The sequence below is a fragment of the Lepisma saccharinum genome, chromosome 1 (assembly GCF_977018435.1).
Source record: "Lepisma saccharinum chromosome 1, izLepSacc3.1, whole genome shotgun sequence".
Classification (NCBI taxonomy): Eukaryota; Metazoa; Arthropoda; class Insecta; order Zygentoma; family Lepismatidae; genus Lepisma; species Lepisma saccharinum.
In genome coordinates, this window is record NC_139229.1 from 153,170,757 (window position 1) to 153,185,998 (window position 15,242).

At 33.5% G+C, this 15,242-nt stretch overlaps 1 protein-coding gene across 1 annotated transcript in view; it reads left to right on the forward strand.

Annotated features, from left to right (window-relative positions):
- The window catches only part of LOC146002681 (F-box only protein 33-like), a 53,516-nt gene extending 38,702 nt beyond the window's left edge, over positions 1 to 14,814 (forward strand). Inside the window, exon 7 of the mRNA XM_083140645.1 lies at positions 825 to 14,814. Within this exon, the coding sequence (XP_082996771.1) occupies positions 825 to 962 (138 nt within the window). The 3' untranslated portion in view covers positions 963 to 14,814. The remainder of the gene's footprint in view (positions 1 to 824) is intronic.
- The last annotated feature ends 428 nt before the right edge of the window (positions 14,815 to 15,242 follow it).

Below are 15,242 nucleotides of genomic sequence, written 5' to 3' on the forward strand. Positions count from 1 at the left end.
GCTACAATATATGAATGCAATTTTTTAAACCGAGGCAACCTGACAAACAGCACATGTCGCTTGTTACTCGGGTGTTGTTCAGGTATGTGCTGAATGTTTTGCTTTAAACTGAAGGGGCCCATGTCATTTATTGCTTGTCACTCCGATGTGAATTATCAGGGGCTCGCGTGACATGCCGCTTAGGAACGAGCCAATCAACAGCAATGATTCACACCATAGAGTCATGACAGGTCGTGTAAGCCTGCCTTGGATTGGTGAAATCCTTAAGCTACTACACATGTTGTGTGGAGATGGCCTACATATCGGCCATGAGTGCAACCACCTATCCCCACTCCTCACCCTCATCACCACCTTTCCCCAACCTCTCCCCAGCACCACTCACAGTTTTCGACAAGCTTGGCGAAAGAACTACCGGTATTTTTTGTGGCACTGTCAACACTTTTTTTCGGGACCTGACAACACTGCAGGCCATGCTATCTCCTTCTATGTAGCTTACTCTACTAATGTCCTCTCTACTCCTGAAGATGTGACATATCGTCACGAAAATTTGAAGTTTTTTTCTGCGTCTGGTGAGTGTTTCCTCTCTCATTTTTTATTTAGCCCTTGTGGCCCTCCTTCCTTTTATCCTATATATACATACATACTTCAATGTTCTAAAAAAATCACATTTTCATGCTCCAATCACAATTGGGAAAAATTTGGACAGGGATTATTCTATATCTAATGTTACTTCCATGATTCTTTAAGAATTTGACTCCTCTCCTGCACCTTTCATGTACAAATATGGCCTTGGTTTCAGTATGTCGGTCTTTTTTCTTCCCTAGGAGGTTAGTGAGGCTCTACACAGGCGTTGGACACCTTTGCCTAATAATAAGCTCCATGATGTGATCCACAACCCTTCAGCTGGTGATTCAGATGAATATGTTCTTCCTGTAGTCCTGCAGGATCAAGATGTGCTATAGTGAGCACATGTTTTACAGGCCCACCATTGTCAACAGGTTTGTAACAGGGAAGGAGACTGAGGGCCATACGAGCAAAAGTATAAAACAAGAAGAAACATGTACAACTTCCATAGATCTATTTGTATACTATTGTGTAAAATTTAAACACATCAAAGTTATATATATATATATTTCAGATATTAGGTGCTGTACTGTAAGCTGATTTATTGTAAGTGTGACATTTTGTTCCGCTTGTCGTAGCCAGCAAGACTGTCTTTATTACCATGTCAAAGCTTACAGAAGATCTATATTTGTACAATATCTATGAATCAAGATTTTTTTCTACAGTATTTCATTTTTGTGTAAATGTCTCAGTTACTGAAAGAATTTTTTTATAAAAAAAAATCTTAATGATGATTTAACAGTGTGTGTTTGTGTAGAATGTTGAATTCTAATGTATTGTATAAGTTTTTTTTTGCATGACAACTGCTATCAAATATGTGGGCTTCATACTCTTTAGCTGTGATATTTGTAGAGCTCTATCAGGTTATTGAAGTTTGTCTCTTGTGTGCTGTTTCTTCTTTGAAAATTATTTTGTTAGTAGTATTGTTTTATAAATTTGTTTTTTATATTTTTTTATTTCATCGAAGACAATGCTGGGGCTGTGTAAGTAGTAAAATATTTCAATATTAATATTAAATTTATGTCCGGAAATAGTAAAAGTAAATATTTACCTGAAGTAGTAAGCCATTATGTGCTTCTTCCATATTGTTGTGGAGTTTCTCTTTTAATACGAAAATTGCCTTAACTACTAATTGTTTCATCATTATTCATACAAAATTGTGGATTTTCGGGTTATCAGTGAATAGTAGGTAATATGAGTAGTTTCTGTTAACCGTTATGTGGATTCTCACAGTCACAGTATCATTGTGTCAAGTTGGTATTGATATATTAACATATTGCACAGCCCTAGATGATGCTCAAAAGTCGAATTTAGCAAACAAATTTCAGTGATTTGATTATGTAGCTCTGTACCTACAAGGCTGATCATAATTTTTTTCCAAGTTTATTTTTCTTGCGAGAATCAGCAGAATTGCCTGCCAGAAGCCATCGCAGGTAGCAGTTGTAATGCGACCACAATTAAGGAAGATCTTCTGTCGTACGAGCTGTGATATAAACAAGAATACGCTGAGTAAAACATCAAGGTATTCAGCACTGAATGTGTTTAGTAAAAAAAATGTTTTTAAATATATTTTATTATGTAGAAATGTATTATAAGACCAGACAAAGAGGTTTTTAAAACAAGCATTAACAGAATATCTGGAGCTGTGACAACTTAGATACAATACATTAGAGTCTGTCGATATCAACCATGGGCTCACCATTCAGCCCAATAATGTGTAAACTAGATAAAAGAAATATTACTACAGAAGATAATTTACACACTTTTTATATACATCACCAGTATTATGTTCTTACTGTGGTTAAAAAAAAGCCTGTGAAATGGCTATGTTTATGTAGATATACAGCACGGAAATGTTTTTATTTTTGTTACCAACGTTCAACTGGAGCCACCATTCCGAGAGAAGATTTTTTTTTATATATAAATAGTTTTATCATCATTGTTTGTCATCCTAAGGTGAAGTATGAAAGAAGCTAGTCGTGTTTGGAAGTTTCAAATAACAACAATATTAAGTGTGTTATTGCGTAATATCTAATATTACTTTTGTTATAGAGCTGAATGCAAAGTATGGATTCTTATACAAGAAGCGTAGGTATAGGATCGTTTGTTTTCCCTGTGAAAATTAGTTCCAGTATTTTTTGCATATATTTTCCTTCTAGTGAAATCAAAATATTGCCCTTCCATGACATTTCTGATTCCCCCATTCCCATCTTTGTTTTGTATGAAATTAGTCATTCTATTCAAGGTATGAAAAAAAGGTTGAACATTTTTATAATACAAATGCAGAGATTCCAACTGGTAAGGATTGTCCATTATTATAATTTTTATATTTAAAAGAAAGTATGGATTCATGGCAGTGTATGAAAACATTGCAGATTTTAGTGCACAGGCTTAGCATTTTAAGCAGGTAATGTCCTGCAAAGAGTTGAAGTTTAACAGTTACTGAAGATAGCTCTATTCCTTCAAGCTTCTAGTTTTTCAATAGCTTGAAGTTGCTACGTATATTGTGCAGCTAAGTGAACTGCAAGAAATATTGTTTGATAGCAAACATCAAGAAGTTCCTAAATGGAAATTTGCCTTGGTTAGGGATAAATAATTTTGCATTTTATGCCAATTGCAAGTGTCAATTTTACCTATTGTAGAAGTAAAATTTACATGAGTGAGCTAAGCCCGAGACGTAAGCAGAATGAATCTAACTGGAATTAATGTACTGTATGATCATGCCGAAGAACTGTTATTTTTTTCAACATTATATGCATGAACATTAAAGTTGTAATATACTACAGTTGGGTTAAAGTTCCTGTGCGATTGAAGATTCCTGTTCTTATAAACAACATACAGTTGTACAATTTAATATTCTTTGTATGTGTACTGCTCTGTAAATAATTATCTTTACATCCATACTCTTGTCAATGGGCTAACAATCAAAAAAGTTGGTATCTCTGCAACTAGCTGCCAAAGAAAAATTTAACATACGTGTAATTATATTGTGTTTATATTAGTGCAGAAATTATGATGGGCTGTGTTTGCTCAAAAGGAAAACAAAACACTAGAGGTAGCAAGCCGGACAGAAGGTAAGAAGAAAAATCTAATTTGTAAGATGTTGTTAAGGCAGAACGTTGCTGAATATGTAGGAATATTTCCCCACCATTCCAGTCCAAAGCTACGGGTATTAAAATGGGTAGAAGAAAATAACAAAAGCATAAGTGAGAACAAAGTGTATTTTTAAAAGATACCATTTGCAATTTGGAGCAGAATATTGTGTCCAAGGTGCTTATGTCCCTACAGAAGTATGAGTGTGATAACAAGTAATATCAAAGCAATACGAGCTAGTAGCACAAGAAAGGAATGTTAGTGTGTTACGAGGCATTTTATATTAATATTTTTTACTATCAAAAGGCATGGTGAAGTTCTACCTGTCTACGAAGTTGTGCCATACATTATAATGTGGCTTCACTGCTAACATGAAGACTGTCGCCTCAGGCGTATACTCCAATCAAAGTATTTCTGGTTGTAATGTAAGTGTGGGTTCTTGTCAGTGAAATTGACATTCCAATTTATAGAATAATTATGCAATTAAACAAATGTCTAAAAAATTTTCCAAATCCTCATTCTTGCCCCTCCCCCCTTGTTCACTTTTTGTGTAATCTCTTAGCTGGGTATTCGCATATTGCTGCAAATAATCTCTTCTCAGTTTTGTCTTGTAAATAATAAAATAACATTAAAAACATACAATGCAATTTTTTGGCATGTACTGAAGGATATGTGTGGGGATGGTTTTATTTTTTTTTAAAAAAGGCCCACCTCTGGGAATTCACTTCACATTCACCATTAATAAAAATGATGCAACATATATCGATCTTCATGGCCAGGGTGAAGCCTCCCTCGTTCTCTTGAAGGACATTTGACATCTTTCTCCTATAATGCCACTGAATTATTGTGAAATATTATTTGTTATTCCAAATTAGCTGTAACACTTTCTCTCTGAGGCACTGTACAATTGTCTTTCACCAATATTGTCTGTGCATGTTGAGGAGAAAACAGTAGATGGCAGTAGTTGCCAAAGAAACACTGTCAAAGGAAATAGCAATTACCGACTAGCTACCTCTCTACCCTTTGGTTTATCTTGCCATATTAGCAGGATTCACGTGAGGAAGATATGTTATACCCAGTTAAGAGGTTAACAGATAGAAACATCTTTTGAATAGTTTCATTTGATAAATACTGGCATGCACTGTATTGAGAACCTACGACTTAAGGCTCCCAAGTAGCACAGTGATCCTAGCAAGTCCCCCCCAAGTCGACATTTGAATATGGATGGGGTGTTGCCACCTGTGGTTGTGTACATAATGTAGTGTATAAAAATAAAAAGGCTAATGCAGCTCTTGAGGTTTCATCAGGAGTAAAAATAAATCACTTTTAACTTATAACTGCCCTTTGGAAACCCAAGACCAGACAAGTAACAACTTAATGAACGTAATGGTGCTACTTATTTTCCTTCAAATGCTATTTTGTGGATTTCATAAGAAAGAATGCCAATACATGCTAATGAAATCCATTCCATATGTGAGCAGCATGGTATGAAGAATTCCAATCAAAATGAGAAATACAATGACAGAAATAAAAGCTTATTTTGTATATATTATATATATATGAAAATGTATTTTTTGAATTTCATACCCGATAGCTGCACATCGTATGTTTTACATGAAGCAAACAAAAAAAGATATAAGTATTTTTCTCAAGTGCCTGTCTCGAGGAAGATTCTAGGGCACCGCGTTTGACTTGGGCTTCCATGTATTATTGGGCAGTAACAAATAATGTGCTACGTTCCGAACATCAGGAGTCAGCTGAAGACCCTGGTTGACAAGGCATGCTTGCTATGCAAGTGGTTTACCATCTTATTAAATATCTCCACCACGTGCGAGAACGAGTTAGCAGCTTTAATGCCCGCGATGAATTTGATTGAATGGTTCCATCCGGGTGCGTAGTAGGGAATTTCAGAAACAAAAGCACATTGTAGTTTTTTAAATGTGCATAAAGTGTGATCTCACTGTAGTAGAGAATGTGTGTTTGTGCTCCAAGAAAAAGGGAAGTTTGCGTTTATTCTTGTGTATTGTTCAAGAAAGCACCATAAGGTATGATGTTTACCTGAAAATTTGCTGAGTAAAATATATTATGCAACAAAATAGCTGTTGAATTTCATTTTCATAGTTCAAACAGTTCTAGCTAACATTTATTATAATTTCAAGTTCAACAGCAATTGATGTAAAGATTTATTTTCCCCTGTTTAATAGTAATTTTTCCTTAAGAGAGTATACATTTCATAAAATCGAAGAAGTGCTCTAATGATAGGTATAGGTTTGGTGACATATTAAACAGTAGAATATGCAAATGAAGATACATTCCTGTCATTTTGTTGAATGTCAATGTGAAGTTTTAACTCAACAAACATGGAAAAATGGTGCCCAAATTGTCTTCCTGTGTTGTCGTATACTGTTGTAATAATAATTGGTCTTAACCTTCTAATTAAATCTAGTGTTTTCAGATGCTTAAGAAACAGTATTAGCTATTTTCTACTGACTGAAAAAAGAAAGTTATGTACTAAGAAAATATGGAAATTCAGAAACAAAATATCTGAGAAGCTATGTGTTGTGTGCAACGTAGCTGAAACTGTGATACGGCAAAATGCATGTTCCCTTAAAACTGTTTTGTCAATATGTACATTTGCCCTCATATGATCTGCTTTTGCAATTACTTGCAAAGATACTCATTGTCTAAGCTAGAACTCCTTACCCATATTAAATTGATGTACTAAACAAAATGCTTCAAAGAGATCGAGCTAATGATAATGGAGTATATTTGGAGCGGTATTATTTATAAAGAAAGCTCCATGTTCTTTTTAACATGTGAACAGTTCTAGGTTAAAAAAAATGAGGCAAAGTTTTAAAAAAGAAAACATCAAGTCTTTGTCACAGACAAGAAAAGGAATTCTGTTCTCTTTCCTGTGCTTGTAAAATTGTGTTTTAGTCATTACGATCGAGTAAACTACAGTTATTACATTTTTTTTGAGAAAGGGAAGAACTTTTGGAGAGTGAGAGTGTATGAAATAACTGATCTCAAGAAGTCTACTGCTTATCACCTCAACAATGTGACAAGATAGAAAAAAATCTGAAATATTGTATTATTAATAATACTAATACTTCGTTACATGTAAATCTCACTTTGCCGTTTTTCCAACCTTGCAGTGTAGTGACTGTTTAGTAGATTTCTATATCTGAGATCAGTTCCTTTTTTTATGTATGTACATAGATACTATATATAAATGTACCATATAGATACGTAGTCTGTCGTATATTATCTCCAAATTCATTTACTCTTACTCTGTTTGTACTACCTTAACTTTTTTTTTAGCCTTTTTTTCTTTCATTGTGGTGTGAGCTTTTTTTTCAATGTAAGGTTACTTAGATATAGCTAGCATTAATTATTATAGATTCATGTTTGGTGCAGAGATTTTTGTGTATCCTTTTTGCTGTATTGTCTTTCAACATATCAGTTTAGTGTGTGTCTGAAGAGTAAAAAAAAAATATTGTAGTTAGTGATATAAAGTGACATATTCGATTCATGTGTTTGTGTGCATGTGTGTGTGTGTGTGTGAGAGAGAGAGAGAGAGAGAGAGAGAGAAAAAGAAGCCATACTAATGTTGCAAATTGGTAACCACAGACCAATCTGTTCATCACTATTGTATCTCTGTGTACAGAAAAACCTTATACCTAATGTATGAACTGTTTTGTTTAAGCAAATGTATGTTACCCAGTGCCAGCGATTGGGTTCCGAAACCGGGGGGGCAAGGTGCCAAACCTTGGGGGCAAAGACAGTATATTTCCCTTTGTAGATAAGGTTTAGCATAGTGCGGGGGCAAAGGTGGCAAAAAGTGTGGGGGGGGGGGGGGGCAACTGCCCCTTCGCTCCCCTAATCACCGCCACTGATGTTACCCCATGATGCGAGATCGAGTTGTGTATAGTGTTCAATTTTTTTATATACACATGCACACAATGATGTAAAGAGTGCAATAATAGAATGTGCACATTATCAGAAGGAGGTCTACACAAGTTCATAAATGTGACTGGATTATGTGGGTGATGAAAACATAAACGTAAGAATTATTAATATCCACAGACGATACATTCCAAGACCACCACAAATAGTAGCAAACTCGATGTATGTCATTGTCATAAAGTTTAATTGATATTATGATCATTAAATAATTATAAAATGCATTGTGCATTATTATATTTGAGCTACGTGAACTAACGTATTCAGCCACACCCACACAGCTTACTTAGTTCATAAAAAATGCTTGCTTTGTCGGGTGATCGTGGCACATGGAATGGAGAAGCAGGAGATTATGATTGGATAATGTCAGGAGAAAATAGTAGAGATGGCGTGGTTTTCAACCTTTCAAGCAAAGCAACATGAGAGGAAGTTCTTTCTTTCCTTTCAGTTCACCGAACATCTGCTAGAGGAGTTCTAAGACTTAGAGCAATGACTTTATAATGACACATTCCAATATAGATTGTAAGCTGTGATTTTTTTCATTTAAAGTCTGTGCAATCCAAAACATTTGCCGCATTGCATCCACATTGCTGGTTCTTTTTATCCTCCTCCTCCTGAAACAGCGGAAACCAAATCTTCCATTATGGGGAACTACTGTACATGTATATAAAATTTTCTGCATAAATATGAAACCACGGATGTAGAAAGAGCAAGAAATACTATCAGTTTGGTTGGTATTTTAAGAAACAGTGATACGTACCGTATTTGCTGGGGTATAAGATGCACTTTTTTCTTTTAAAAATAGGTCTGAAAAACAGTGTGCATCTTATACGCCGATATTCAGGTTTTGATTACAGTCCTGTCTGGAAAGTTTCTCTGTTCTGAGTTAGACGATTTCCTTGTGTTGTGTGACGAAGAAGATTAAAATGTATTATTTTCTAGTTAGATTAGGGAAGTTATTTGTTGAAAGTAGACCTACACATTACTTTATATTTGAAATACTGTAAATTAATTATAATATTCACTTACAAAGCTTTTTCCTCAAAAATGAGTACTGTAATTAAAATTGTGGATGATTTACACAGTACATTCATTAATCCTATTTAAATTCAGCTACTAAATAAACTTTATTCTCTAACAGTGTACAGCCTCCACCTAAGCACTTTGCACCATGCCATGAGGCATATATAGGGGCGGTTGGGTATAGGTCCCCACACATTCTTCTGTCTCCACCATTTTGGAGGTGATGTGATGCTTCAGCCACCCTTACCTCATGTTACTTTTATCTAAGGTAATGCAAGAACATTATTTTTTTTTTTGCAGAATAATTTTATAAGCATTGGGAAGGGGTTAAAAATACTAAATAGTTACGTTCATGGTAGTATTTTTCAGTGCTGAAGCTCCTACATTTGCTAAAACTTATAACACCATTAAGCCTTGTTTCCATTATTATGAAAAAATATAAATATGCTGACCAAGGCAGTAATTTATTTTATTAAAAACATAAACTAAACGTAACATTTCAACCTTCTAGCAAGGTCTTCATCAGACTCTGTATCAAGTACAAAAGTTTGATGAAGACCTTGCTAGAAGGTTGAAACGTTACGTTTAGTTTGTTTTTAATAAAATAAATTACTGCCTTGGTCAGCATATTTATATTTTTTCATGCTAAAACTTAACAATAAAGAGGTATGAATGGAGTGGTCTGTGGCTCATTACTGCAAATAATGTAAGTAGTTCAAAGCTAGATAACATTGACCGAAATTTCAGAGTACATATACTAAAAATAGCTCTGTGTATAATTGAGGGTCACTAAGTAGGTTAATAGAATAATCCTGCTAGTAAAAGCTGGTTAAATAATACATGTCTGAAAGGATGCAGAATAACAAGTTACATAAGCTGAGAATTGTATAATAATTAAAATGATTGTTACTGTTGAATGCATATTTTAGTTTCCTGTTGTAAAGTAGGTAAAAGTTAAGATGTTTTTTTTTTCCATTGCAAATCCATAGCAAAAGTTTGCAAATGTAAAGAAATGGAAATAAAGTTCTTTTGTATTTCAATGCCAAAATTTGTCCAGTAAAACACCACATTTATTATTAGTAATTACATATGATAATTATATAATTTATGATAAAAGGATTAACATTAATGGGCCACATTACATTTTGTGGCATGCACCACAGATTACAAATTGTCAATGTTAAGAAACGAAAGAAAACTAAATTATAGCTATTCATGTGTCTGTGTTCTGAGTGTTTCATGTAATGTCAACTACAAATTTCCTTGTTTCCAGTCTATAATGTGTGTTCTTGTAAGTTGTGGTTTGTGCTTAAACTATCAGATGCTTATGTGCAAGTGTTCCCTTTCTATTACCTTAAGTCTGAACTATCTCTTAACTATGATGCATTATGCATTCTTAATTTATACTAATATAAAATTTATAACTTGCAAAAATAAAGAAATGAATAAATGGAAAATGTTTAAATATTTAATTGTAGTAATACTATTTCTAACTATTATTATAAGCATTTAGTAAGTGTAAATCATTATATATGCTGTGTCCTTACTTCAATATGATATCTTGATTTATTACATGTAGTTGTAATAGTTAATTTAAGAAAGGAACAGCATCTTTTATAATATAATTTGAAATGTTAAACTCTATTACATTCAGTTTTGTGTGCACTTATTGCACTTATCGAAATTGAAGTTGCACAAAAAGAAAACACTCTCTATGCTATAGTGTTATAGCAGGTAAGTGAGAGTGACAATTGTAACACTGCAAAGCACAAATTACTGAAGATTTATTATTGTTCTTTGGTTTTTTTAATTGTGAAAAATTACCTGACCAAATTTATCTCAGGAATTCTGTTAAATAATAATAATTGATTTGCAGTGTAATATCTCCAACTGTAATTCATTGTGGATTCTATAAATCTTGCTCATGTGATTTATGTTATGACAATCAAACAGAGCTGTAAGAGTATAAGTTTTTCATTGTGCAGTGTGCCATTTCTTTTCTATTCGCATATGATACTCAAAATATATTCAACCTATTTCATTGTTTTTGCAATAATCTCTAATGTTGTATCAAAATTATGTGCATAAAAGTCACATTATTACTACATTTATTGCCCTCTTCATTACATAATGGTTTCTGTTGTGTTTTTGAAATTTCATGTATTTTAAATTATCTTTTGGCAGCATTTGAGAACTTTTGAAAGGAGGAAAACTGTAATGCCACGGAAGATGAGACTAGCTGAAGTAAGGGAATCTAATAGCAAAAGCGAAAGTAGGTTTCAGATCCTTATTTCGTTTCTCTGCTTTTGGCTGTGTTCAATTTTCACTAAGGCAACATTACTATTTGATATTTAAATTTTCAGTCAGGAGCAGACTATTTTCATGGAATCTGCTTCCCATCTGTGTTCCAGCAACAGCCATCACCTTTATTTTGGCAGGGGATTTGTCCATTTAACATATGCGCACTTGAGTTGATACTCCCGAGTAATGCAGGTGGACAGTGCATAAAGAGTGAGTGAGTGAGTGTTTGTGTGTGTGTGTGTGATGGAGAGAGAGGGAGAGAGAGATGAAGGAGAGAAGAAACGAAACAGTGCATAACATTTCTTTCCCTTAGCAACATACCTGGACTTTAACATTTTTTTTACCATTAGATCTGCTGAAAGAAGCATTCTTTCAGACATGTTTGAACAAGTAATTAAAATACAATGCTTACTATTATAAATATAGAAACAAAGAGTGAATTCAAGAATTTATTCATAGTAATGTGGTTCAAATGTTTCTTTAAATGTTAATTTCCACAAACTTGATTTTAAAAGAATAGAATTTTTCATTTCCCTGATATTTATGATTTTTTGCTTAATATTTAATGAAACAATCTTGTAAAGTTCCTCTATTTTGAAGTGTTTTTGTCTAGTTTCAGTAAAAAGAAACTTTAGTATCTTGAGCTTAGTTCCAACAACAAGTTGTTGTTTTTTCAGTTTCTCCTAGATAATTCATTTATTAACCAATTACAGTAAGTAGCACAAGGAAACATGAACGAAACTTATGTACCAAAAAATAAATTCATGTTGTGTATAAAGTGTACGGTATATATAGTTTTGGTGTTCATTTCTCCAAAATAGTTAGGTGTGGAAATATAGACTTTACAGGAACACCAATTCCAGTACTAAATATTTTTTATTACGCAAATTGTTTCATAGAGAATCCTAAGCATGTGTGTGTGTGAGAGAGAGAGAGAGAGAGACTGAGTGTGTGTTCAGTGATTTACTTAAAGAAATTGAAAATAAAGATCTAAATAAAGAATTCTTATCTGTACATGATGAGCGAAAAATTACTTTTCCCCAAAACTTATTTTTCATACTTGTTCACATATAAATACATGTACAGCTGTCATACTGTCATAACTTGAACACAGGGTGGTATTTAAGAAATTTGCAGTGGGGGGAAATTCTACTGACTGTCTAGGGACAGCATGAGATAATGGCTTTATGCCATACAACATTTCCCCCCGTGGATAAAATTTATCAAGCAGAGGGGGAGGAAATCCCCCATCCTCCCTACAAATGCAACCCTGCTTGAACAAACAAATGAGTTGTCATGAGGTTGGCAACAATGTCAGCTTCCATCCTACAATAAAAGATAAGAAAACTGTTGTTCTTGTTGTTTGTTAACATTTTTGGGAAAATTGACCCTTTATTGTGCAAAATTCTGTATTGATAATTTTATTGTAGAAATGTGGCAAAAAATGCAAGATTGACCAGGACTCCAACCGAGATCTTAAGCATATCATGTCATTCCTATATAAATTGAGTTTCCGAGTTGCACACTTAACTTTGCTTGTTTTTTTTTTTTTTGTTGTTGTTTTTGCTTATTCTGTTTTTACCCAAATGATTTTCGAATAGGTAAATTGCTAGCAACTCTACTATTACAGGTCAATTAATTAACCCATGCTGATGACATGCTCATTCTTTTTAAAATAGGATACTAATATTTACAGAAGAAATGGATAATAAAGAGGGCAAAGGGGTCATTCCCCTTGGAAAACAAATTAATGGTTAATTGGTCAATGTTCTGGTATTCTTTCACAGCTCTGTTTGATTGTCTTTTCAGCATTATTGTAAATTTAGAAAAAAAAAAGTGTTTGAGTAATCTCTTGAAGTTGTGTGTACTGAACCATTTGCTGACCTTGAGAACATCCAGTTATATTAATCGTATTTATGTATTTTCCTCCTGCCAGAGGCTGAGTGTAAAGACCATGTAATGTAGTCCATGTGTTTCTATGTAAGGCACTGTTTTCGTACTTAAGAGGTTTACATTGTTGCAAAAATTATTATTAGTGTACTCGTTTGCTTTTTTTTTTGTGCACAGCTAATTTTGGTTCCTGACAGCACAGTTTAATACTTTAAATTATTTAGATGAGATCATGCTGTTGTGAATTAAATTGTATTGTTGTTGAGAAGTATAACATTCAGTATGCCAAAATTTACATGTGTGCCTGTGTGTACCCTGGGTAGAAAGTAAAACAGGGGGGGAGGGAGATATTGGTCTTATTACATCATATTTCCACAATATTATGTCCATACTCAGCATTTTACTTTACTATTTCACATATTCCTAGCGTTTGTGTTCTTTATTGAATTTCAATTTTTAAGATCAAGTTTCCAAAAGAAAAATTGTTTTTATGCCATTTGCACTTGTTTTGCGAAACGATTGTTCCCAAGAAAATTTTCTGTGAGAATTGTGGCTTCTGTTAACAGATTTGTTCCAAATTGTGAACTGCATAATGCACGTGTGCCATTTAAAATTCTCTCTATTAGAACCTGTATGTGAGCTTTTATTATTTTAAATTGATTCCTTATTGTCACAGTTGAATGTACAATAAAGATTTAGGCCAAAAAACTTGCAATAAAGTGCAGTTTTTGACAATATGAATAATTGGAACAATCTTTTTACAGCAGTTGAGATATGTAGGAAGGTGGTCCAAAGGGTTAGGTTTCTCGTATCAAGGGGCATCAGGTTTGAATTTTTCATATATTTATGTACCAAGTACATTTTGTAATGCAGTAGTTTTTCATCTGTTTGTCATGTTACTCATGATTTACATGTAAATGCTGAATCTCGCCGCACTGTCTCAAACGTAAGTGGGACTTGTTGGGTAGAAGAAGTTCTACAAAGTTTTAATTTAAAATAGTCTTCTTTTTTTTTCTAATAGTCACCCACAGTAAAAGAAGATATTTTTATTAAGTTGTTTGCATGTGGAAAACTATCCCCCACTCCCCTTCCCATGAAAGTTGAATTCAACTTGTGCTTATAGATTTTCAGATAGATATATTCTTTAAGCAAGCTGTTTTGTAGGGTCTCCAAAATCAAAAAGGAATTAAAGTTTGGTGTGCACTGATGAAGGGAAATTGATACATATGTTCATTCATATTTGTACTTCACGGTGTAGAGATATGTTACGAAAGTTATGTTGCTTGGTGTTTATGTATGAAACCTAACATGTTCTTATTATTCTAGAATAAAACTTTCCTCAATGGTATCAAACCCCGCATATAAAGGTTCATAGTCAATACTTCCTTTTTTAATGCTCATAACTCCCCCAAAAATAATATTCCTGTTGACCCTCACAATAGGTACATGTGAAATTGTGAAAATTTGTTCGGATTTGGTGAAAATTTTGAGATAAACTAAGTGGACCATACTCATGGTGTGTGTTTCCGTATTGATACGTTATTTGTTTTCCTTGCCTCCTGCTTTAGAACAAATACCACTGTGATTTGTGCACAGGTACAGAAAATGTAAAGACATTAATCATAAGTGATTTTTAAGATTATATCAATAATTATTTTTGTGATTAATGTAACTAGAAGATAAGCAAGAAATTTAAAATTTGCTAAGTGCACATGTAACACAATATATTGCATTGAATAGAATTATACTTAATTATATAGAATGCATTCTGTGTACTACTAAAATAAATTTATCATTCTATACGTTTGTGTGTGTGTGTGTGTGCGTGCGTGCGCGCACTTAAACAGATTATGGAAAGGAAATAGCAAATGGTTCAGTTGCGTGTTCATGTGCTGAAAAATAAAATTTGTTGCTTTTATGGACATGCATTTAATTCAGTTAAACCCTTAATTTCATTACCAATGTTCCATATTTCAGAAATGATTGGCCAGTGTTAAGAGGACGGTGGAGTTTGGCGAAGGTCACCGTGAAAGCGCTTAAATTTAACATGGTCTTTTTTTTGTTTTTGTTGAATATAACATTTTAGGACAAAAATTTGCCAGAAAACACAAAGTAGATGTGAACTTACTTTGTGAAACTTTGAGTACATGACACATTTATGCAATTTCAGTTCGATGAATGTGCACAAATTGCATTATTTTTTTTAAATTTCCCATAATGATAAGGAAATACGTAAATAAGCACAGAATAGTTTTGTGATTTGCGGGTAGCACAAACGAAAATGGCCATTATGATGTATACTAATGTAATGCTCAATTCTTGTATGACCAATCTAGAAAAGGCTATTC